The 27937-nt window shown below is 37.8% G+C and overlaps 1 protein-coding gene across 1 annotated transcript in view; it reads right to left on the reverse strand.

Annotated features, from left to right (window-relative positions):
• Window positions 1-27937, reverse strand: part of LOC124776159 — a 230546-nt gene that overhangs the window by 48506 nt on the left and 154103 nt on the right. Inside the window, exon 6 of the mRNA XM_047250999.1 lies at window positions 21877-21988. Coding sequence (XP_047106955.1) covers window positions 21877-21988 — 112 coding nt within the window. The remainder of the gene's footprint in view (window positions 1-21876; window positions 21989-27937) is intronic.

The following is a 27937-nucleotide window of genomic DNA, read 5'->3' on the forward strand; positions in this document are numbered from 1 at the left end:
TTGGAAGTAAGTTTGCTATTAATTCAGATAGAACACTACTGTATAAATTGGGAGCATGCCTATGACATGTAGTCCGTAGTCTTGTCATAATGCTGTGACATAATCTCTTCTGGATTTGTATTTATTACGACTCAAAACCACCCCACTGCCCCCTTGCCACCACCATTTAGTCACTATTTATTTTACTTATACCGTTGACCATACCTCCTCAACTTCCCATTGCTCTTTCACAATCCACACGCTACCCCCCTCCACCCCCCCCCCCCCCTTCCGCCAAACAAACATTTTGTATATGAAATTAGGTCAAATCTGTTGAAGAAATCATCAGCCAAGTCATGAGGACAAAGACACAGGATGGCTTCCATTCTGTGGTGCAATGAGTAAGTTAGAGTGTAAACAGGCAAGGAATCAGATGAGTCTTTCTGTCACCAAAGAAAATTGAACAAAGTTTGTGACCTGACAAACATACTCTCAGGCTCAGTGTACCAGGGATTTATAATATTCCTTGTGAGTATGGTATCAGTTATGTGGGACAGCCTATACAAACTACTGCTAATTGCTGTGTTGATCATCATCTGAAGCATGAAAAAATGAAAATTAGCAGTTTTCAAGAACTGTTTAGTGAGTAAATGCAAGAAAGCCTTTAAGCAGATGAGGATCTGGCCCATATTTCTAGCTGTTGGGTCTCTGTAATTATGGAAGCAGCTGAAATTAGACTGTATGATCACAACAATATATACACTGGCTATGTAATTATCAGTTTATTTATTTGCTATTTTTTAATACAAGAACAGACCACATGTTGCACATGAGGCAGTATATATGAATATAACACAATATTTTCACACAATTTCAAATTAATTAGTATAATTAAGCAATGCATGGAAGCATGCACATTGGAAAGAAAATTAATCTAATTCCTCATTCAGCATTGTTTATCACAATGCCATATGAGCATAACCCGGATTCTGAAAAACTAGACAAGGTGTAGGAAGATGCAGTTCATGTATAACACTGACGTATAGTTCCTTGTTTACACAACAACTACCAAAATTGAAGCATAACATATACTTTGCCAGGAGCACAATATTGGGACAACCCCTCCCGCCCCCCCCTCCTCCTAGAAATCTATTCTATGGACTTCTCTATAATGTTGTCTGAGGCCTAGGGTAGTTGAAGGGTGATAATTTCGTTAGTTGTGGAACTCGTAAAGTTTGAGTGCAGGATAATTGTTGTGGTGACAAACGGACATATGGCATTGCCTAATATTTACGTTTACGTTATATTTGAAGGTACCATATTTATCGCTATAAAACCTAAAAGAACAAGGTAAAATTGGAAAATGTAGTTAATGAATAAGCATTCAAAGAATATTTTGATACATATTATGAACAATATCATACATAAACTGGCTGTGGGCAATCTACATGTAATGGCTTTTTAAACAACAGGTGAGGGACGTTGCTAATGTCAATAGAGCTCATTACACTTCTTGTCACCAGGCGGCACTGCTACACACATTCTGTCTCCCTGATGACATCATGAGCCTCAACCAATCAGCAGACCCAATTCCTTGGCGTCCCCTAGACGCAAGTGTCTCCAAGTCCCCAGTATCCACAGTCCACACTGTTCGATCGTCACTATCGATACTCCCAGATCGCTTTATTTTAACAAAAGTAAACATTTTCAGCGAATGATAAGCAAAGAATCAAAATGTTTTACCAACTCAATCAACAAGTAGATATGTTAAATGTTACAGAATTCAAGTTAGCTTCTTATTTCTGTAGACACAATACGGAGAAAGGAGGAATTTCCGTATTTGTCAGAAACTGTTTTGTTTTCAAGAATATTGATATTAATAGATTTTGCTCAGACCAGCACTTAGAAGCTTGTGCACAGAAGTAGTATTTCATAATAAGTCCTTTATAATAATAGGTATATGTAGATCACCTTCAGGAAATTTTAACCTCTTTATAAAAAAAAGCTGGAAGCTCTGCTGTCCCATCTCATAGCAAAAAACAAGGAAATAGTGGTTGCTGGTAGTTTTAATGTGGATTTATTGAGAAGCTCTGTCAATGAACAATTATTGCAGTCATTAACACTATCATTCAATTTATTTCCTAATGTGAATTTTGCTACTAGGATATATAAATGCTCTGAAGTGGAAATGAGCATTTGGCATCATTGCCACTTTGGTGCAGGTCTTATTAGATTCGACGCCACATTGGGTGACCTGCGCACCAGATGGGGATGAAATGTTGATGAAGACAACACAGCACCCAGTCCCTGAGTGGAGAAAATCAAACCAGGGGCCCCTTAGGACAGCAGTCACTCAGGCTGACAATTCAGCTGTCGGGGCAGACTAAATGCTTTGAGATTGCTACTGATAATATCTTTGTAGACAAATCTAGAAAAAAAAAGTCATATCGCAAAACCAATAGTAAAGGGCTATCTGATCATGACATGCAGCATTTAGTGTTAAATGTTGAAACTTTGGCAGGGTTAAAAATCTATTAAATCTAATTACAAGAGGGAAATAAATAAGTAAAAAATTGAGAAATTCAGGATATTGCTCAAAGACATGTACTGGATAGATGTTTACAATACTTCTGACTCAAATGGAAAATACAAAGCATTCATTAATGGAGTTACCTTCACTTTTGAAAATTGTTTTCCCCTAAAGGTAACTGAGATCACATTGAAGTAAAATAATAAACCATGGATTACACAAGGAATAAAGATATCACGTGGGACAAAAAGGAGACTGTATCTACTATCTAGGAACAGCTCTGATGTTAGAATTGTAATGTGTTAAAAAGAATATAGCAAAATATTGAAGGAAGCAATACAGAAATCAAAGCAGCTTTATTATAAGAGAAAGATAATTACATCAGGCAACAAAATAAAAACTATATGAGATATAGTGAGGACAGAGACAGTTGGGGCCAAAAAGGAGAGGAACAGATAGCTCTAAAAATAAATGAGATTTTGGTAACAGATACATTTAATGTTGCAAACCTCTTAAACAAGTACTTCATTTCTATTACTGACAGGTTAGGGTAATCAGGTTCGGTGAACTGTGCAATGGAGTATCTGAGATCAGTCTCTAAAAATAAATTCATTAAAATGGAAATGACACTCACATCTCCCAAAGAAATAGCATCCAGCATAAATGCTTAAAATCTAACTATTCCAATAGGTATAATAACGTGTATGATTTAATCAAAGAGTGCTCATAAGACTTGTGTTCTATGTTAAGTTATTTGTTTAGTCAATCTCTTCTCAGTGCAACATTTACAGACTGGCTAAAAGAAGGGGGATAAAGAGATACCATCAAACAATCGACCAATTTCACTTTTGCTTTCTCAAAATTATTTAAAAAGGTTATGTTTAAGCGTCTCCTTAAGCATCTGACTGCAAATAATACATTGCCCAAGTCACAGTTTGGAGTTCTTAAGGGTTTTAATATAGAAAAAGTTATTTATCCTTACAGTGAGAATGTACTTAATCATTAGATAATTGATAATGGATAGGTACATAAGGAAAAGCCCCAACAAGCTATGACAAAAAATTAAAACCAATGATAGTAATTATTAGCACGCCCACTGTAACCGCCAATAAAGATATATTTTGCTATGCCAGAAGGTGGACAACAAATGATAAAAAATTCCATTCCATTTTTTTTTTGTTAATAGAGAGACTCTGTCTTTAGTTCTCGAGTGGAGAAGATTGGAAGATGTGTGTGGTAGCCATTTGTGTTGTCTGAATAATAATTATTATTTGTGCAAAACCACGAAAGTTTTCCTTTCTTCCGCACATCATCTCAATGTCAGCGGCCTGCATCGGAAGAAGAAGCCCAATCAAGAACTAATGTTAAACACATGGTCAAGAAACAATTACTCATGGTGGAAGAAGACGATTATAACCAAGGACACCAGAAGTAAGTTAATGAAACGACTGGTTCACAATTTAGGAAATTTGTGGATTAAAGGAAAAGACAAATTATATGTATATTTGCACAACTGGCGACCTAGAGACATGACATTGAGAAAGCCATGAAATCAGTTGTGTAAATTATTCAAAATTATTTATCACATTATATGATTTTTTTTCCATGTTCTAATTATTTTCCAATTTTCATGTGCAACATCACGACTGGGAGCAAAATAGCCAGAAAAAAATATTCTTGTGGAGAAAACCAATTAAAAACAGAAGCACAAAGAAACCGGAACGTGAGGAAAATTTTGGAGATATGCTTGCTTAGCTATGCTTGGTAGTGTCTCCTGCATAATAATTAGAAGTACCTTTCCTTAATTTCCTTTTCTAAATGCATTGTAAGGAATTTTCACAAATTTTATGTAATGACTAGCGAGATAAAAGTTTGAAGTTTTTGTGTCATAACATTTCGTGCCTACTAAAAGTAACTATTTAAAGCGTGACGTCACGTAAATCATATGTTTAAATACACAAAAATAATTTATTTCAATTTTCTATTTTTCAAAATTTTAATTTAATATTCAAGCTAAGTAGCACAAAAATCAGTTTTCATTATTGCTGACAATGGCGAAAATGCAATGAGGCAAAAATTCGTACAATTGCAGGGGAACATCTGAAGTACCAGCGCCATGTCTTTCACACTCGGAAGTATTAAGTAGTTTAGAGATGAACATAACCAAAGTAACATGTGCTAGTGAACTTTCACAGTGTTCTAACTTTGATGATACATTGCTGACAATAGATGAAACTACATCATGCATTTCCACGAGCAACATTCTGTTTGCACAGAAAAGCACAGAAAGCGTAGATAACATGATTTTTGACGACACTTTACCATCACCCATCACACGAAATTCAAATATTGATTTGGAGAGTACAATTGTCAACAACCGAAGTTCATTAGATAGCAACCAAAACAGCGCACTTGCCACTATATTTAAAAAACTCGATAGCTTGAGCACAGAAATAAAAAATACAAACACCAATAAAACCAATTTGCGTGCAGACATAAATACAAAATTTGAGTTTGTCAAAAAACCTTACCATTGTCACACAAGACATAAACAACATAAAACAAGAGCAGAAACAAGTTTCAAAACATTTTCAGGATACAGTCACACAATAGATCAGTGATTTGACTAAGAATTTTCACGAGGAAATGAATGTAAAATTGAAATACATGGAAAAACAGCTAAGCAAGATGTACTTTCCGAAGTAAACAATGACACTACAGGTATAAAACAGAAATTAGACACTCTTAATGAGCATAATGATACAGTTGAGCAGCAAATAAAAGCAATGAAAGACACACATACACAAACCTGGAAGCTACACAAACACAATTAACTTCCACAGTAAAAAACATCTCTACCGTAGTAAAGAAAATTGCACAGGGATTACAAAAACATACCAGCAGCAATAGAGGAACTCACTTTAAAAGTAGCATCACTTGAAATCGAATCAGTCTGTGCAAAAAAGGAAAGAGACAAAATTAATGAAAATTTATCTGACGTAATTTCACAAGCTGAAGCAGGTACTTTAGACAAAACCAGTGCCACAGCGGAAAAGGTAGTGAAGGAATGTGTGGTGTGCGTACTGTAAGACCTTCAGTACACACACCATCAGATTATTTGACTTGTTGCTCTAACGAAGTAGGAGAGTGTCAGCAATATGTCTCGTGATCTTTTCGTGGCGTGTTTATCTTTTGCCGTTAGGTCAGTTGATAGAAATGCCACTTGCACACTTAGAGTAGCAGATTGACGGTGACCAACTTTAAATAGAACTTGATTAATTTTCACACACATTTATTGTTGTTGTTGTTGTTGTTGTTGTGGTCTTCAGTCCTGAGGCTGGTTTGATGCAGCTCTCCATGCTACTCTATCCTGTGCAAGCTTCTTCATCTCCCAGTACCTACTGCAACCTACATCCTTCTGAATCTGCTTAGTGTATTCATCTCTTGGTCTCCCTCTACAATTTTTACCCTCCGCGCTGCCCTCCAATGCTAAATTTGTGATCCCTTGATGCCTCAGGGCATGTCCTACCAACCGATCCCTTCTTCTAGTCAAGTTGTGCCACAAACTTCTCTTCTCCCCAATCCTATTCAATACCTCCTCATTAGTTATGGGATCTACCCATCTAATCTTCACCATTCTTCTGTAGCACCACATTTCGAAAGCTTCTATTTTCTTCTTGTCCAAACTATTTATCGTCCATGTTTCACTTCCATACATGGCTACACTCCGTACAAATACTTTCAGAACACATTTATTAAAATAATAAAAAGCATAGACATTACATAACTTGATCCTGGATGCTGTTTACAATTGACAATCTGAAGTTCCTTTGGTCTTGGTACGTTAATCTTATTCTCACATATCTCTGATACTTGACAAAGGGTCTATTCATTTATCTTCATGGCTATGTACAGGAATATGGTAATCTTATTAGGCGCAGACTGAAACTTCACTATAGACTGGTACAGACTTATGTAGACTGGTACAGACTAATGCAGACTGACTAATCAGAGGTCTGTACACTCATTATAATACCTTGGGCGTTCAGGTATCACTGCGCGAGTGTAATCCGTGAGGAGAAAAGGTTCTACATTAGCAGCAATCTCATTGGCTGCGTTACAGACGAGGTCTATCCACGAAGTACATTATGTTTTGGAATTAAAAATAAATAAAGTATTGGAAATTTTTTTTATTATATACAGATGAAAGCTACACTTAAATACTACTTTTCTACATAGTTGCCATTTAAATTAAGGCACTTATAGTAGCGATGGATGAGCTTGGAAATTCCTTCGTTGTAAAATTCGGCCACCTGCGCCTTCAACCACGTGGTTACCTCTTCTTGAAGCTGTGCGTCGTCATCAAAATGCTGCATAGCCAACCACTTCTTCATTGCTGGGAATAAGTGGAAGTCGCTCGGTGCCAGGTCGGGACTGTACGGCGGATGAGGAAACAACTCCCACTTAAAAGATTCGAGAACTTCACGAGTGGCATTTGCCGTGTGGGCCCGGGCGTTGTCGTGAATCAGCAAGATCTTTGAGCCCAACTTTCCCCTGCACTTGTTTTGTATTGCTCTTCTGAGGTTGTGCAGAGTTTGGCAATACCTTTGAGAGCTTATTGTATTGCCTCTTTCCAGGAAATACACAAAAATCACACCTTTTCTGTCCCAAAAGACAGTCGCCATCACCTTCCTTGCCGACATTGTCTGCATGCATTTCTTGGGTTTTTGGGGGGAATTTGTGTGCCCCCACTGCATTGACTGCAATTTTGTCTCATAGTTCACATGCTTAACCCATGTTTTGTCACCAGTAACGATGCGATCGAGTAATGAGTCCCCATCTTTCTCGTAAGCGTCCAAAACCGCTAACACTGCAGCCATTCGCTGATTTTTGTGAATCTCTGTCAAGATTTTTGGTATCCATCTTGCACAAAACTTGTGGTAACCAAGCTTTTCGGTAATGATTTCGTGCAACAAACTTCGTGAAATTTGTGGAAAACTCATAGAGAGTTCCGTTATTGTGAAATTACAGTTTTCACAGACCGCGACATTGACTTTTTCGACAAGTTCGGCACTCACTATGCTGGGTCTTCCACTTCACTCTTTGTCGTGAACGTTAGTTCGGCCAGTTTTAAATTTTATGAACCATTGACGCACTCCACCTTCAGTGATTATGTTGTCCCCATACACTTCACAAAGCTGCCGATAGATTTCTATCGGTGTACAGGTTTTTCGGGTCAGAAACCTTATTACAGCACGCACTTAACACTTCGTGGCATTTTCAATTAATGCTGACATTTCAAATTGTCACAGTAACTCGACGGAGTACAGCACGAACCTCTCACTAGCACGGCAGGATGCCGACTGAGTGGTGGAATGCCATGACACCAAGATGGCCATGCTAGCCCCACCCCTAATGGACACAAACGAAAATGTAATGTAATTTGTTGATAGCCCTTGTATTAATACGCGGATTGGCGGAAGCAGAATTTGGTTCGTCTCTAAGGCAGCGCCATCTCGTAGTGCGGAGACGGACGAGTGCTGCGCCAGCGCTGTTGTGCTTAGCGGAGCGTGCTCTAGTGGGAAAGTTGTGTACACGCTGACTACGCGGAACTATGTACACAACAGAATGCAAATTAATCAATGATGTAGTTGAAAGGCCTATTTACCAAACGGTAAATGACATTATCGACAAAGTGAGCACCAATTTGCAAGCTACAGAGCATAAGATACACAACTACTTAGGTGAAACTGATACAGAGATGCCAGTTGTACACATAAACAAAGTGCCAGCCACAGTAAACCAAAGAAATGTATGCACACAGATCATTGCAAACACTACAAACGATGCCGGTAGTAATGACAGAACGCAGAGTGTAAGTTTACAGGGCATAACACCAGTACCAGTACCTACGAGAAGTGTAAATAATTGTGATGGCTATGTAAACACAGCACAAAATGCAAACAACTTGTCCACTGTATTTGCTGACGAAGGCCTATTAAGACACCGTCAATTTCCAACATTTACGAATGAAGGTAAGAAGATGAATCCTGTTGTGTTTATTAGTGCTTTTCGACATGTGTCTCCTAGAAATTGGATGGAAGCAGAAAAGATCAGGTTTGTTGTTGGGTAGACGCCAGGCAATGTACTTTTGTGAGTGACCAAGGTAGCTGAGCATTGTACCACATATTTACAATTTGAACAGGCATTTCTTGACAAATACTGGTCAGAAGCCTATTTCCCATGTTGATGTTTTAAAAATTTTAAAAAGCTGTTTGCCATTAATTACTACAGCTGAGTACAACACAGAATATTTTATATCCATTTTAGATTCAATCGATCTAATATATGAGGAGAAAGTAACAACAAATAGGGCGTCAGATAGCCAAACACCACAACAACATAATCAAATGGTTAATACAAAAAAGCCAACACGAACATGCAGCAAGGCTGGTTTGCGCTACCACAAGGATAAATTAACCACAGTAATGGATACAGGATTGGAAATGGCAGGAACAAGAGATTTTTAACAAAACTTTCCGTATAATAGGAACCATTACCATCTACAAGCTAATTTCAATCCCTCCTCTCAAAACTATGCACCACGTGTAAATAAAAAGTCACCTGTACCAAAGGTCAGCACACAGCAATAACAATAATATGCCACATGCTGTACCGCAGCCAACATTTGTGCAGCAAAATCACAATATGGCGTTGATTCCACAACAGCCATATGAACCCACGAGAAAGCATGTCACAAACTGGAAATGATACACACTGGGGAAAAAACCACACAGTACAACTGACAGAAATAATTTGTGGTATAAACACACAGTTAATACTTGATACAGGGTCCATGACTAATTTAATGCCTGAAGCATTTTTCACTGAATTAAAAATACAGAATTAATTTCTTGTTCTACCAGTGCAAAACTGCAAAGTACAAACCGCTACAGGCGCAAAAGCGAATTAGTAAAACACCAAGCTCTTATCACCGTGAACACTGAACAATGTTCTGTGCAGTGCAATGTTTTAATAGTAGACAAACTCTTATCAACTGCTTGATAGGTATGGATATATTTAGAACCTAAAAAGTTGAATAGACATAGGTAATGGTAAGTGCCATTTATTTGTGAACGATCAAAGATTTTCTATCAGTCCGAATACCACACCGGAGAGGTATGGCAAAGTAAACCTAGAACCCCATGTCACTGTACAATATTCATATCCCACCATGTATTTTATGAACGAATGTGATAACGAACATGAGACGGACACTGAAGTTAACCAGAAATTAGTAGAACAAAAATTGAACGAATCAAATATTCTAGATGCTACACAACGACAAGAGCTTTCTGACTTACTTTTTAAATATGCAGGTGTTTTTAATAAGAATCTAGGAGTAATCAAAGATTATGCAACATAAACTTAATGTCTGTCCTCACGAAACAATTTGTGTTACGTCTTACCTCATACTGTGGACAAAGTGTGAAGCAGTTAAGCAGGAAATCAATCGGATGAGCAAATGCGGAATCATACGGCCATCATTTTACTATGTTCCAGTCCAATACGACCAGTTAGCAAACATGATGGATCAGTACGACTAGTTTTAGATGCTAGAGGCATAAACAAAATCCTGGTTCCCGTAAGAACACAACCAGATAATTTAGATGAACAATTGCTAAAATTTCATAACACCAAATATTTCAGCACCCTTGACCTTAAAAAATCTTACTGGCAAATAAAGTTACATGAGGAGAGTAGAAAATACACAGCATTTGTCTGCAATGGCAGGAGTTATGAATTTAAAGTTCTATCCTTTGGTTTAAACATTAGCACAGACGAATTTATATCAGCCTTTGACAAGGTTAAGACCTGAATTGCTCAGTAAAGTTACTATTTATGTTGACGATATGTTAATAGCCATATCTACTTGGGCAGAACACATCAGTATAATAGAAAATGTATTTCAGAGATTTACAAAGTATGGAGTAGCAGCAAATCTAAAGAAAACTAACTTTGGTAAAGAACAAGTAAAATTTTTAGGACATATTGTATCAGAACAGGGTATATTACCAGACCCAAAGTAACTAGATGCCATACGTAATTGCCCATTCCCGAGGAACAGAAAACATTTCAAAGCATATCTAGGACTAACTTCCTTTTTCCAAAAATTTATACAACAGCAGCTTATGAATAGTGATGCCCTACTTAAGCTGTTGAGAAAGAATAAGCCTTGATTGTGGGATGAGAGATGCCAGGAGGACTTTACCAAAATTAAAAATGCAATAATATCAGCCTACATTTTGAGTCATCCTGACATGTCCAAACACTTTTGTTTAAGCACAGACGCCTCATCTCAAAGGAGAAATAGTATCCAAAGTCATCAGCTTTGCCAGCAGACCTTTATCAGAGGCAGGAAGATCATTCCCGTATCAGAACTAACGAAAGCGTTGGCATGTTGATAGACACACAAACAAACACAAACACACACACAAAATTAAAGCTTTCACAACCCATGGTTGCTTCATCAGGAAAGAGGGAAGGAGAGGGAAAGACGAAAGGATGTGGGTTTTAAGGGAGAGGGTAAGGAGTCATTCCAATCCCGGGAGTGGAAAGACTTACCTTAGGAATAAAAAAGGACAGGTATACATTTGCACACACACACACATATCCATCTGCACATATAGACACAAGCATGTGTGTGACATGAGTTACTCTTTGACTTTGTGATGGGATTGTTTGTAAACACTGTTTATGGAAGTTGTTGAGTTATTTCGTATTTAGTGCTTTATTTTTCACAGTGAAAATGCCTAGTGCTGGAGCAAAAGTGTTTAAAAAGCGTGTAAACTGGCAAAAGAAAAGAAATGATGATTCATTTGCAAAGCAGTTCTTGACCATCGCCGTTGGAAAATGTGAGTCCACTTACTACTGATTTGCTGAACAAACTTACTCCAAATTAAAATAGTGCTTTTCATAAAAAACTTAGAGATTTGGAAGAGAAATATAATTTACTTGACAAAGGGATAGAAGTTTTTGAGCTCACTGATTAATATGCAGTGTTTGTAAGTACAGCTGTAAGTTTCCAATTTCTGTTTCAGTAACTGTAAATAATGGATACAAGAAAACTGAACTTCATAGTGTAAATATTAGGTTAGTATACGGATTGCGAGCAATTGGTAAGGGCGAAGCAGCTGGTGATATGCTATGTGATGTTCTAAATCTTCCAAGTGTACCTTCAAAGTTTGATGTTTACAACTATGCACAGGAATCTGCAGTTGAAGATGTAGCACAGAAGTCAATGCAGGTAGCTGTGGAAGAAGCAATGAAAGAAAACGATGGCAGTTGTGACCTCACAGTGGCTTTTGATGGCACGTGGCAAAAAAGGGTTCAAACCTCCAACAATACTGTTGTAACAGCAACTAGTGTGGACACTGGCAAGGTTACTGAAGTTTCAAAAATGTCTAAATACTGTAGATGCATAGACAGGCTGAAAAAAGAATGAATTGATGACTGTATTGCTAATTATTATGGTAGAGGTTGCTGAGGTGAAGAAAATTTTTCATCGCTCTTCAGAGCGGTATAATGTTTGCTATGTCAAGTATCTGGGATATGGTGACTCTAAAGCATTCAAAGAAATTTGGAAAGCAACCCATATGGGAACAGTGTAAATATAAGCAAGTTTGAATGTGTAGGACATGTGCAGAAGATAATGGGTGCCAGGCTGAGAAGGTTAAAATCTGTTATGAAAGGGAAAAAACTAGATGCTGGGAAAACCTTGCACAGCAAAGGAAGATTGACTGATTCCATAATAGACCACTTTCAGAATTGCTATAACCTTGCAATCAGGCAAAATACAGGCAATCTTGTAGAAATGAGGAAAGCTATACGGGTTTTATGTTTCCATGCCGTATCCACAGATGAGTATCCAGAACATGGTGTGTGCCCTAAAGGTGAAAAGAGCTGGTGTAAATACAATTGGAGAGAAATACATTCACCACCACAGTCTACCATTAGCCATCATGGAAGGAATGAAGCCAATTTCAGAGATCTGGCTGACTAAGTCTTCTGATGAAATGTCTGCATGGTAAAACACAGAACCCCAACGAGTGCTTGCATGGCATTGTCTCCCAAAAACAGTGTCTGTTGGAATTAATACACTACATTTTGGTTTTTATGATGCTATGGCAAACTTCAATCTTGGGAATATAACTAAATGCCAGGTCCTTCAAAAGTTGGGTTTGCATGTTGGTTCCCACACAGTGCATGCTATGTTGACTTTAGATCAGCAAAGAATAAGGCATGCTGACAATATAATCAAGACATTAGTGAAAAAAAGCAAGACAGGTGCAGAGGGGTGCCACAAGAAGACTTGAAGATGAATATGAAGACTGTGAAGGGGGTACTAACTATGGATCAGGAATGTTTTAATCTTCTTTCTCCGTTTCCCGTAAGTTTGCTTTTTACTTCTTCTAGGAACATTATCAGGTACTGGTGAACCTAGAAGTCTGAAATTTTTATGACTTAGTCACATGGGTTTCTTTTACACACTGAAACAACGATTTTTTAACTAGCCTATTTGATTTACAAAAGACTTAGGGGTGCAATCTAGTAAAAAGAGATGGAAAAAAATTACTTAAAAATAAATCTCTCTGTAAGAAAATAGTGTTGTTATAACATATCAATGCACATACAGTAAAAATTTTATCTCTCTGTCTCCAGTAGTTTGTGAGAAAATGATCCCTATGATAAGTATATTTTAACATCGAGGGGATAGGCTATCCCATATCCCCTTAAGTGCTTAAACAAATCTGTATTTGCCGTGAGAATGATGTCAGATGTAGGAGACATAAATATAAAAAAACTTGCATACTTTGCTTACTTTCATTCTATTATGTCATATGGAATACCGGCAATATTCTGGGGCAACTCATCAAACCAAGCAAAGTTTTTAGGGTGCAAAAGCATGTGATAAGAATCATTTGTGGTGTAAATTCAAGAACATCAGTATAAACCTGTTCAAGGAACTTTGTGTTCTAACCACTGCTTCTCAGTATATTTATTCCTTAATGAAATTTGTTGGAAGTAATACATCTCTATTTCCAACAAACACCTACTTCACCTGACAGGTTAGGGTTCAAGTGCGGATGGATGTTCAGATTATCTTTCCTGTCTGTTGACAACTGATAGCTTGAGTTGAATGTTCCCTTTCCATTTCAGTGTTACTAACAATGTTAGTCCACGATTTTTCCTCCACTGCTTTCAACCTCTGATATATCCTATTAGTTCTGCCTTCTGCACTTTCATTGCTTCCTCAATCACATCTACATAACCCTTGTGTTCCTGGGCTACCTTTTGGACCAGGGTACTGCCTCGGTCTAGCATACCAGCCTCAGCTGTATCTTTTATTTCCTTAATGCCTGTATCTGTCCTTTCTTCCCTTCTCATGAACTGACTATTTAATGTTATGCTACCTAGTTGCATTGACAGGTCTTGCATCTGTTCAGGTAAGCCTTTGTACACTGTTTGCAACCCATCAACGGTACCTGTGAGCGTATTTATACTCTGGCACAATTGTGACGATTCCTGATGCATTTTTGCCTGAGCCTCAGATATCTTTCTGTAAATTGTTCTTGTGTTTTGCCTACTTATGACACTTTTTGGCTTAAATTATGTATACCTTGTGGCAAATCAGTGAGTAACTGTGTTTTTAGATCTTTCTCCATACTTACATGTTTATCTGATAATCTATTTGAAAGATCAACATGTAAGTCTTTTGCCAGGTCAATGAATTGTTGTATTCTGTCGGTTTTGGAAGCATCAAGAGTTTACATTTGCCGTTCAAGTAATTCAGTTTGTGTATCTGTGTGTTGTGTTGAAAATTCATTAAACATTTTGTTAGTACTTTATGCCAGTGTTTGTTTTTGCTCTTCCTTAAAGTCATTCTTAAAGTTATTGAAGCTTTTTTAAGTAACTGTTGTAATATTTGCATTGTGATCAGTGTTTCTGGTGTGCACAATGCACCCTGTCCAATCACCTTTGAATTAGGCGTAAGTGTGGCAGGCAAAGAATGATTTAATAAGTTTGCACTGTTCTGCACTACATTTGTGCCAGGGGAAAAAATATGCCTGGAGAAAATTGTGACCCCTGTCTCATCTACTGTCGTAATCTATGTTACTCTCATCTGTGTCTGAAAACTGAAAAATGTAATTGGTCATTCTCACTGTGACCAACATTTTCAGTTTTGACTTCATTTGTTGTCACATCCATATGGGTGACATCTTGTGCCTGGCTAACCAGTAATGGACTGGCAATAATGTGCTTTCTTGTGTACACATTTTTAATAATTTTACAAAATGACAAAATAAATGAGTACTTTTGAAAATGAAATATTCTGTTTCTAATAGTGAAGATACCACTATGAAATCTATTCAGTGTTGCCTCACTAACATGCATCAAAATACGGTCTCAGAGTCAGTGGCGGATACGTATGGGGGGCATACGGGGTGCCTTTATCAGGCCGCCAACATTGTCACCCACGCCGCCTCCTCCAGTCAGCCTGCACACTATTCATTCATTTCTTTCATCAGTCGACTCGACTGAATCAAGTTATCAAGTAGTTGTACTTTCCTATGTAGCATGTGCGTCCCTATCATCATATTTTTTACATTTCTGTCTGGCACACAGGTAGCTAACACATACCTATGAGAAAAGTCTCAGCCATTCTAGTGATCTCAATACGTTATTCTGTCTGGCGTTTGTTCGAGAAAAGTTGCAAATATTGTACTGTTTTGTGATTAAAAAGAGACTAATGGAAGAGAGTCTTTGATACAAGTAAACGAGCATAAACGCCCTTAATGATTGTGATTCTGTTATGCAAGCAATGTCTGTTGTCCTAGATCTGACTATCTTACTTTCACTCTCTGTACTAAATATTTGCATGTCCACCTGCATCTATTGCTAGAGTAGAAACAAGTTTTTCAACATTGTGCCGTACAAAGCCATGGCTGAGGTCGAGTGATGGAGTATCGACTTAATGGCTTAGCTCTGTTGAACACTCATCCTAACGTTGATTGTCCTATTGACGATGTAATTAACCATTTAGCCAGGAAGAATAGGTGCATAGAATTCATGATTTAAGGAAGAGAACTACAATTGTAACTTATTTATATCAAACAACACTGTCTTGTATATGTGTATAATCAGTTTAAATAAAAGTTTCTTAAACTTTACATGTGACTTGATTATTTTTTCTTATGGTAAAATTAAAGGTAGCTCAATATATCTTCAGTGCTCCCTCCTTGAGGTTTTTCTGTATCTGCCACAGGTCAGAGTAAGCCAATTAATTCTCTACCCAAAATGAATTTCCTGTCAAAATGTGTACATATTTTATGAGAATGCTTTAATTTGTATGGGCAGAGACACCATCAAGCAAAGTCATGAACAAAATGGATTGTACATTTTTGTTGGCCTTTTTTGCTCCTTCCGGAATTAATTCTCCAATTGATTATGTTTAATCCTTTGCACATCGTGTGATTTTCATCATTGCTGCAACAATATATAGTCCAATTCATGAAACAGAGAAAGACAATTGTTGGTATAATAGAAAATTTACAAAATTATATAATTACTTTAACAGTGCTAACATGGCTGCATCGATTCTCTCTTCGTGTTGACTTCTTCTTAACAGTTTTGTATCTACTTATATTTATGAAGAAAATTCATCATATCCACTCTCTTTCTTTTTCTTTTTAATGACAGTTATTCATTAAATTGCAATCTTTTGACAAAAGGGAACTCTCAATATCCAAACCTATAAGATTCTAAATTGTATTTGAACTTCTCATATAAGGATACCATGTGTGGGTAAATGTTGCACCGTAACTTAAATACAAGAGCAGGGGAAAGAAGTACAATAGAAGAAGAATGGGTAGCTTTGAGAAATGAAATAATGAAGGCAACAGAGGATCTAGTAGTAAAAAGACAAGGTCTAGTAGAAATCCTTGGGTAACAAAAGAGATACTGAATTTAATTGATGAAAGGAGAAATATAAAAATGCAGTAAATGAAGCCAGCGAAAAGGAATACAAAGGTCTCAAAAACGAGATCGACAGGAAGTGCAAAATGGCTAAGCAGGGATGGCTAGAGAACAGATGTAATGACCTAGAGACAAATATCTTTAGGGGTAACATAGATACTGCCTACAGGAAAATTAAAGAGACCTTTGGAGGAAAAAGAACCACTTGTATGAATATCAAGAGCTCAGATGGAAAACGAGTTCTAAGCTAAGAAGAGAAAGCAGAAAGGTGGAAGGAGTATATAGAGGGTCTATATGAGGGTGATGTACCTGAGGGCAATGTTATGGAAATGGAAGAGGACGTAGATGAAGATGAAATGGGAGATATGATACTGCGTGAAGAATTTGACAGAGCAGTGAAAGACCTGAGTTGAAACAAGGCCCCGGGAGTAGACAACATTCCATTAGAGCTACCGATAGCTTTGGGAGAGCCAGCCCTGACAGAACTCGACCATCTGGTGAGCAAGTTGTATGAGACAGATGAAATACCCTTAGACTTTAAGAAAAATATAATAAAACTTCCTGATAGATTAAAATTGTGTGCCGGACCGAGATTCAAACTCGGGAACTTTGCCTTTTGCGGGCAAGTGCTCTACCATTGGAGCTAGCCAAGCACAACTTATGACCTGTCCCCACAGTTTCAATTTCAATTCTGTCAGTACCTCATCTCCTACCTTCCAAACCTCACAGAAGCTCTTCTGCGAACCTTGCAGAACTAGCACTCCTGGAAGAAAAAATATAATAATTCCAATCCCAAAGAAAGCAGGTGTTGAGCCTCAGATACCTCCTTCACTTGTTCCATGTATGGTTGTTGGGTTGTGCAACAGAGGATCAAGTCCTCGTCACATTGGGATGTGGAGATTAGGACGTAGCTCAGTAGGAGAATGAAAACTTGCAACTTAACTTTCAATTAACACAATACTAGGAAAGTGCAAGTACATATGACTCTCTTGCACAAACTCAAAAAACTGACAGACACTAAGAGCAGTGAGAAAAACAATTGAGGTACATAAAAAATTGATAATATAGCTTTCAATTTTCTGTCAGCTTACTTTGATATAATAATAACTCCCTATGCTCCCTATGATATCTTTGCCACACTGGGACACTGTCAATAAGAATCACTACAAATATTTATTTATAAGTGTAAGACATTTAAAGAGCAGAATAGAATTCTAGAAAATCTAATTCACTTCTTCAGCTTCCAACATTATCGTAGAACAGAACGGAAAAGAATACACATTTATTGTCTCGTCACATACAATTCCGAGTCAGTAACTTAATGTACAAGAGGCTCATCAAAAAATAATTTCCTTTAGAGTTTTTCTAAAATATCATTAATATACCATACTGAATACATGACTGACACACAGCTGATGGATTTTTCAAAATAACAAACTATAACATCCTAAATATGTTTTCTCTCCTGCTCAAATTTTCAGACCATCCTACATGAACTCTTCAATTGAATAGTAATATTTCTCCACCAGTTTGTCATTCAACATTGTTTTCCAAGTTGATAAATTAATACTCAGGAATTCTTTTCCTTTTAGTTTGTTGTAAATTTTCATACCATATACTGCAGAGTCTGAGCATAAAGTTTGGGTGGGCAGCATAAACATATTTTGATTCTCGATGTTGTAATCGTGTCAGAATTGATTTGCTACAAATGAATCAGCTTTACTATGTACAAAAGGTAAGGGAAGACTTATCATTGATTTTTTATGAGAGGATGATGTGATTTTCTTCACTTTATATTGTGCATGTTTCCTAAAGTTTTAATATTTGAGACATGCGTGTTGAGCTATTCCGAAATTTAATTCTATATCTTATTACTGATTCAAAATAACTGTGACATATTACTCTCCTTATGTGTATGCTGGTAGTACTCTGTAATACCATCATTGTACTTGTGCCATTTAATTTATTTGCAAGGTACCGTATATGTGTGCCCTATGACATTTTTATGTAATTGCATTTCAAGGAATTTCGCAAGGCTAGCTTTGGGGAGCAAAATAACTGATGATGGTCGAAGTAGAGAGGATATAAAATGTAGACTGGCAATGGCAAGGAAAGTGTTTCTGAAGAATAGAAATTTGTTAACATCGAGTATACATTTAAGTATCAGGAAGTTGTTTCTGAAAGTATTTGTATGGAGTGTAGCCATGTATGGAAGTGAAACATGGACAGCCGGCTGTGGTGGTCTAGTGGTTCTAGGCGCGCAGTCCGGAACTGCGCAACTGCTATGGGCGCAGGTTCGAATCCTGCCGCAGGCATGGATGTGTGTGATGTCCTTAGGTTAGTTAGGTTTAAGTAGTTCTAAGTTCTAGGGGACTGATGACCACAGATGTTAAGTCGCATAGTGCTCAGAGCCATTTGAACCATTTTTGAAACATGGACAATAAATAATTTGGACAAGAAGAGAATAGAAGCTTTCGAAATGTGGTGCTACAGAAGAATGTTGAAGATTAGGTGGGTAGATCAAGTAACTAATGAGGAGGTATTGAATAGGATTGGGGAGAAGAGAAGTTTGTGGCACAACTTGACTAGAAGAAGGGATCGGTTGGTAGGACATGCCCTGAGGCATCAAGGGATCACAAATTTAGCATTGGAGGGCAGCGCGGAGGGTAAAAATCGTAGAGGGAGACCAAGAGATGAATACACTAAGCAGATTCAGAAGGATGTAGGTTGCAGTAGGTACTGGGAGATGAAGGAGCTTGCACAGGATAGATCAGTATGGAGAGCTGCATCAAACCAGTCTCAGGACTGAAGACCACAACAACAACAGCTTTCTAAAAAATCTTGTTTTTTATGATGGATTTTTTAACTTTGCTTGTTTTGTTTTAAACTGCATGAGCTGAGTTTCTCCATGTCTAATTCTAACCTGATACCTAATTTGTTTAAAGTACGAGGGCTGTTTTTTTTTTTTTTTTTGTTTTTTTTTCAACCTCCTATCGTCCATCTAAGCAAGTAAGAGGTAGGGAGGGGCCGGACCTGTGCGTCATGCGGTTGCACAGCTCCCCCACCACAACCTCTGCCGTTTTCAGCTGCAGTGTGTCAGTCGAAGCCGAGATACGTCCGTGTAAACATGGCCGCTACGCTCGATGCTCCCGCCAAATGTGAGTTATGAAGTGTAATCCGTTTTCTGCAAGCAGAAGGATGTAGTGCTGTGGAAATCCATCGCAGAATGAGCAACGTGTATGGTAACAACGTTATGAGTGATGGTAGTGTTCGGGAATGGTGTCAAAAATTTAAAGGAGGACGAACAGTCGTCCATGATGAAGGTGGACAAGGTCGCAAGTCTGTCGCCACTGTAGGCCTCATTGAGCGTGCTGATCAGGTGGTGAGATGCAAATGAAGGTTTACAATTAGCGAATTGTCGATGAATTTCCAGACATTTCAAGGTATGCTTTGTACACAATTGTGACTCAAGACCTAGGCTATCGGAAATTGTGTGCATGTTGGATCCCAAAAATGCTGAGTACCAACCACAAAACGCAAAGGATGGCATCAGCATTATCGTTTGTCACACGTTATGCCAATGAGGGAAACGTTTTTTTGAAGTCGATTGTTACTGGTGATGAAATGTGGGGCCTCTATGACAATCCTGAAACAAAGGAACAATCAAAGCAGTGGGTGGATGCACACAGCTTCCCCAAGGAAGCCAAAAAACTTTAAACATTCACTGACAAAAAGAAAAACAATGGCCACTGTGTTTTGGGACCATAAAGGAGTGCTGCTGGTGGACTTTATGGAGCAAGCTATGGCGATAACCAAGGAAGTTTATTGTGAAACTTTACGTCATCTCCGCAGAGCCATTCAAAACAAACACAGAGGAATGCTTTCATCTGGCATTGTTTTGATCCATGACAACGCCAGACCACACAGTGCCAACATGACAAAAGACCTCCTCAAAAAGTTTAAATAGGAAGTTTTTGAACATCCACCGTACAGCCCGGACCTAGCACCAAGTGATTATCACCTGTTCTGAGAACTGAAGTCATGGTTAGGTGGGCAGCGCTTCGCTACTAATGAAGAACTTCAGGACGCCATCAAGACTTACCTGTCCTCACTGGCGGCAACATTCTTCGAGGAAGGCATTGAAAAGTTTATGTCACGGTATGTCAAGTGCCTCAATCGTTTTGGTGATTACGTAGAAAAATAAGTTAAGACTTTATTGTAATTCTGGTAATAAAATTATTATTTTCTGTACATTTTTCTTTTATTTACAGCCAACCGGATGCTGGGGAAAAAAAAAAAAAAAGAAAATAGCCCTTGTATTTAAGAGGTTTGAGGAATTTGGTTGGTACTGTTAATTTCAATGATTAAAGGTGTGTCATCTGCAAATAAAACTGAGTGACACTCAATATCAAGTGGTGGACCTTTTATGTAAAACAGAAACCGAATGTGACCTAAGACTGAACCTTGGGGTACTCCACGTGAAATGCTTTTCCATTCTAAAACATAATTTCCTCTCTCTGATGTTGTAATCACTCATCTTCAGTTGGTTAGATGGGACTTAAAACTTTTAATACAATGCCTCTAATTCCATATTTTTCTCATTTAGAGAGTTGCAAGCAGTGGTTCACACAATTAAAGACCTTGGATTCATCATAAAAAGTTCCTGTAGCATGCAGTGAGTTTTTAGAGAGGAGCTAATTTTATCTACAGACTGGTTTGTAGCAAATAATGTGCTTTTGCCTTTCTCAAACCCATATTGATTTTTCGAAATTATATTAAACTTTTGTACAAAATTTTTAATTTGCATTGTGACAAACTTCAATTATTTTTGATAGTGAGGGAAGAAGAGACGGCAGAAGTTTCCTATATGTCCTTTCCTCCTCCCTTCCTTTCCCCCATTGCACACTCCACCCGAACCAACACCTCATTCCAGTGGTGCTGTAGGGCTGCCAAAATGTAGATAATGCAACGTAAAAGGTGTATGTGTATTCTATTGACTGTGAAGAAGCTTAGTCTGAAAGCTGACAACTTTTTCATCTCAATGTTTCATCTATGCTGTACTTCTTCCATTATTTATATTGTATCAAGAACTTTCCATTTCCACATTTAGTAATCATTAAGCTATAATTACAACTAATACTTTTGTGAAAGTGATATTCCTTTACATAAAAGATTTTTGAATATTTTTGACAGATACAGAATGTAGCACAAGAACAAAAAGAAATGCAATTTTTCAGTTGTATAAGCTTATAGTTTTCAGTTGAAGGTGGCTTACAAAATTCAAAGAAATCTACATAATACTACATAGAATGAAAAGATACCATACACACCCATAAAACTGGCACAGCACTTTTTGTGTGGAGGGCCAAATAGTGGTTTGTTTTTCACATCCCAGAGGTCCAGTTGAATGCTGTACACAGCATGTGCTGTATTTGCAGTCACCTGGTGATTCAAATGGTTACATGTAAGACAAGCACTAATTGTAACTCAAGGAGTAGATTACAGTAATTAAAGTCAGCACAAAAGCACCTAAATAACCACTCTTCTTACTCTTATTTTACTTAGACCTTAATCTGAAGTAAGGGTAAATGTGACACAGTGCATTTGAAGCTCTATAAGGTACATCATGACTACATGATTTATACTGTGTGTGTGTTTGTGTGTGTGTGTGTGTGTGTGTGTGTGTGTGTGTGTGTGTGTGTGTGTGTGTGTGTGTGTGTGACTAAATATGAAAAACTATGATGAACATTTATCAATATCAAATGTCAGAGATACACAACCAGTAAAACTTAAAGCAATGTAATAAGTACATACAACATTTATCAGAAAAAATGAAACACCTGCTGTTAATATTCTTAGGCATTAGATGAAATTAATTTTATTTATTGCTATTAATATTTCGACAAGAAACGCACTTCAGACTTGCTACAACTTCTTTCCTATGTTGTACATTTGTCCTCAGACATCAATATTCCTAACAAAACATGGAATATTTAACTCCAAATAACTAAAAAAAAAGCCACATGAGCATTAGTTTTTCACGTGAAACATAGATTTTTTTGTGTGTTAAAACATTTCAATTGCAGCATATTGGTCTTCGCATGCACGTATATAATGTACGTTGCATAAATGAAGGAGCTGAACTAGAGTACATCTCTTGGAGCATCTGCATCTTCCTGAGGGGTTAAACAGTGTTTACTAGCACAAATGTAGCTGTTGATGAGTTTCTGTGAGTATCTCAGATAATATAAGAACTATAAATGCAATGGGGATGACATAGATGTGCATGGCAGTGTACGGAATATGTTTAACAACTTAGAAGAATCTGTATTACTGCACCATTTCTACACCTTTATCTCCAAACTAATAAATGCTTTAACCTCAAAAGTTCATGTCAACTATTCTAGAAAAAGTGAATCTTATCCATAATGGATGCTGTTGAACTCAGTGACTGCTCCTTTATAGGGCAATCAATTGCAATTTGAATAGTAGTGGAGGTTATTCTATAACATAATATTGAAAAGTTGTGTTGGGTAATAGCATATTCAAAATTATTTAATATAACTGTTTCAATTGTTGTTCAAATTATGTTACTAATAAAAAGTAGGAATTAAAGCAGTTCAAAGGAAACAGCCTGTTGAAGTAACCAAATTTAAAATGTCTCTACAGTGAAGTGATTTTACCATAACAGTATATGTGTGCAAATTGTTTATTATGATTGCCGCCCGGTGTGGCCGAGCAGTTCTAGGCTCTTCAGTCTGGAATTGCACGATCACTATGGCCGCAGGTTTGAATCCTGCCTTGAGCATGGATGTGTGTGATGTCCTTAGGTTAGTTAGGTTTAAGTAGTTCTAAGTTCTAGGGGACTGATGACCTCAGAGGTTGGGTCCCATAGTGCTCAGAGCCATTTGAACCATTATTTAAGTAGAACTGTACAGAAATATTAGTGTCTCTGTCCTTTCCAATTGACCATCTGAAGATTTCCTTTTGTGATCTGTTTTCTTAAAAAATCTCATATATAATTTTCCAATAATACACTTGCTCGTGCACACTCTCTCTCTCTCTCTCTCTCTCTCTCTCTCTCTCTCTCTCTCTCTCTCTCACACACACACACACACACACACACACACACACACACACACACAGACATGCATGCAAATGTGTGCATGAGCATCTGACGCACGCGCACAGACAGAGAGAGAGAGAGAGAGAGAGAGAGAGAGAGAGAGAGAGAGAGAGAGAGGGAGAGAGAGAGAGAGAGAGGGAGAGACTGGGTGTTTAAAGAAAAGTATCCAATATTTGGAGATAGAACTGATTAAAGAAAGAAAAACAAGGCATGTAGCCATACTGCCAAGGCGCGTACTTGTTGAGAGAGGCTGTTTTAGCCGTGCTGATAATTGTCAGCAGTCGGTGGCTTGGGCTGTTTTTCTGTTGGCCGTTTATTGCTCATTTCTTATTGGTTGTGTCTGCAACCACAGTGACTCTGCTGCTGGTGAAATAGCAGTTCTGCTACCAGGGAAATAGTAGCTCTGCTACGGCAGTGTCGAAAACCATGGGTAGCCGATGGATGCTAAGGCATCTCATCGAAAGGCCCATTTACCTACCGTGATACAGTCCACACTGCATCTCACAATTCTGGCAATGTAGCAAAAGTGCAGCACAGCTGCAGGTCAGGTGAGAGGGTAACTACATCGTCGAACCATGGAGCAGTTGATTTTTGCGTGGTTGGAAGTATTGTATCGGCACAACTAATGTGCCATTAACCAGTGTAAATACGCATTTAGTTTAGCAGAGATGAGGGGTCTGGCTGCACCCACTTTGATATGAGGCCCACAAAAGTTACACCATACCAGCCCCTCACCTTCATGCCACTACAGTTTGGTGTCAGATGTCGTTGTCTGCCAGCTCTACCAGTAGAGTCAATCTCCCTGAAGCATGACTGCACAACTGCAGCAAGCAGTATCATCACACAGTGGGGTGGCTGAACAGATTATTGTTTGATTTTGGTTGTTTTTCCTGTTTTTGTGTCTAGTGACGTATGGTCCAGGTGGGAGAATCACTGGAATTTGAGGGTAACACCAGTGCCACCATGAGAGCTGCCTGATGTTTCTCATTTCTGGTGTATTACCAGAGAGCAATATGTAGTCAGTGTAACTGTCTAGGTCATAAAATGCAGACTGTCACTGAGCAAGAAGCTATGCAGTTATTGCTTAATGAGGTAGCACAATTAAGGGAGGATAAAATAGACTTAACTTGAGCAGCTTGCAGGTAAAGAGGAACAATTAACATTAAATGAACAACCTAGTTCTCTATCAGATCTAGGCCCTGCCAACTAAATCACACCCTTCTCTTGAAGTTGACTGATGATACAGTACCTTTCCTGGATGATCTGCCATTAACTGCTTAGACTGAAAAATGGTCACATGGTCAGTTACTGCAAATTGAAAAGTTGTGGATAGCAGGGAAGCAAAATCCAATGTCAGGTATGCACAGGGATTATGAAATGCACAGACATTTTGTATGTTGAAACAAGGCTTTTTTCAGAGGTATAAAAAACAGAACAATGTGACATATTTCTGAGAGTAGATGAGTACTTTAACAAAGAAGCACAGTAAACAGGTAGAAAATTTTGTGGGCAGAATACATTTGATTAATTTACAAATGTACAAGATGGGGAGAATGCTGAGCCAAATAGAGTCGTATTCTATGAAGCCAAATATAGGGCATTATATGACTTTTTGAGGGGCCTGCTACCTGGTATATCTAGTAGGATTAAGACAAGCACTCCAAAATACTTGTACTCTGCTGTCAGTTTGACTGCAAAGTTTGAGGAAATTGAAATGCCAAAATATGGAGTGTTGTGGCAAGTATAAGATGATCCTGATATAAAAGTTTGAAGAACTGGAGCCAATGAAGGCATGAACTCTGCTCTTGCCTGGTTAGCTCTCCATGAGGCATTGTTTTGTTTCCTTTATCCCCCAGACTTGTTCTGCAAACAAATTTTCTGTGCCATATCCTCACACAACTTCAGTCCTTCCACCACCCCGTTTTGTCACCCAGTACCAACCCAGACTGGAACAGATGAACCACATCCTTTGTCATGGCTTTGATTACCTCTCATCATGCCCTAAAATAAATTACATCCTACCCATGATCCTTTCCACACCTCCTAAAGTGGTGTTCTGTTGCCCACACAAGTTCCACAAGGTCCTAGTCTGCCACTACGCAATTTCAAACCCAACACCTTGTCACAGGGGCCTTGTCGAAGACAGGTGCAAGATCTGCCCAATCCACATACCAAGCACTTCCCCACAAATCTCGTAAATTGTAAGCCAGTGGTGTTGTGAACTAACATCGAATCTGGTATCCTTGGTTATATTTGTCTTCTTCCATCATATGTTTTTCTCTTTCTTGACAGTGTGTACAATATTAATTCTTAATCGGACTTCCTCTTCTGTTGCAGGCAGCTATGTTGACATGACATTGGGATAATGCACGGAAGAAAAGCAAACTTTTGTGGTTTTGCACAAAAATGAACTCTCAGACTTCATATTTTCATAGGATTATTATTCAGACAACACATTGTATCACAAGAAATACATCTTCTCACCACAAGAACTACAGACAGACTCTATGTAATAATTGACAAAAAATTTGAATGTTTTTATCATTTGTCATTTGCCTTCCAGCGTAGCAAATTACATCTTTTCTGGCGCTTACAGCGGCTGTACCAATGATTATTATCATTGGTTTTAAATTTTTGTCATAGCTTGTTGGGGAATTTCCTTATGTACCTATAAAATTGCCCCACACTGTGCAGTGACGTGCAGTGGAGGTGCACAGTGTTTTGTATACACTTGTACAGCTTAAATTTATATTTTTCCTAAGGGGGTACAATGACCTTTATTTGTTGGCATATTTTTCTTTGTATTTTGGGTTTGAGATGTCAGCTTGTCTTGCTTACACATTATCTTACAGGAAATACATAACTTACATACAGAATGATAGTTCATTAAGAATTCATATAAGAGCGCTACTAGAGTGGCTACTTGTCCTTTTGGCAACACTGCCAGTCTCTGTGCGTATGCGCACAAAATATGTTTGTTGGCTGTGCAAGAGCCGTTAATGCTTCATGCATTACTGTGTATGGTCGTTTGCACTTCCACTCCTGCTTTAGTGTCACTTTCACACTGAGTGCCGTACTGTCCGTCGAATAATATGCTATGGCGTGGTCTTCCATTGTGAGTGCATTGCATGTGCATTTAATCTCCAAGATCTGATGCTGCGGCAGATAATTCAACTTTGATATGGCCCAGGGATGATCTTCTCCATTGTATCCACATTTTCAGAGGGGTGAATACAGCACATCAACACCTGATGTCAAAGTAAGTGATACTTGCACAATTATAGGTTACTGATTAATATATCAGATGTTGTGTAGCATGACATTACCATAATTTATTCGTTGTACTACTGCACACACATTTGGATACCACCATCTATTTCATCATTCACTCTGGCGTGAGAATTGTTTTTAGTCCTTAAGGTTAGTTCCCTTTCTGTTAGATTTTCAAGTTCATCTTTTACATATGGCTCGATATACACATAAAAGTCACATAAACATTTTGACGTAACAATGCATATTACAATGGCTTACATCTAAGGCTGACATTCCACCCATAATATGTATCAAGAAAATTCTTAAATACTAAAACATTACAAAATTCCTTTTTCAGTTACAGTTGCTGGTTAGTGTAGTTTGTTTGTTGGCTTCAAAAAAATTCTGTTGTACATAAATAAAAGTAACTTACTTACATTTCATTACATTGTGTTACTATATATGCAGTTAATGCATCCACATTTTATTTTCCAGTCATGCATACATCAGTTATGAGAGTTTAATATTTTCCAAGGGAGAAACAGAGAAAAACATTCACATCAGGATTCTACATTACGTGTTGCTGGCTTAACTATGCTTTGGTGCTGCCTCCTGTGTTGGAGAGGGAATAAGGAATACTATTCTACTGGTATGGATAACTAAGAAAATACTATTCGTCCTTTCTTAAATTACTTATCAGGGAACTCCCATTTCATGGAACGGAAACATATTAACGACTCATGTACTATATACCATTGTGTTGCTTAAAACTGTTTATGTGTACCTTTGTGTTTGTAATGCAAAAGTTTTTGCATTAATTCATGCTTACCTCTTTACAATTATGTGGAAATGTCATCATTTATATTCGCATGTGGCGCAATATGAATTGATTAGCTTTATTTGAAGTAACATGCCTCCGTGTTTATGTGCACTTTGTAGTCAGTAAATGTTTTGTAGTTGCACTGCAATGAAGTATATTCTTATTCTTCATTTGCTTGATGACCAAAATATAC

Source organism: Schistocerca piceifrons, chromosome 2 (genome assembly GCF_021461385.2).
Source record: "Schistocerca piceifrons isolate TAMUIC-IGC-003096 chromosome 2, iqSchPice1.1, whole genome shotgun sequence".
NCBI classification, from domain to species: Eukaryota; Metazoa; Arthropoda; class Insecta; order Orthoptera; family Acrididae; genus Schistocerca; species Schistocerca piceifrons.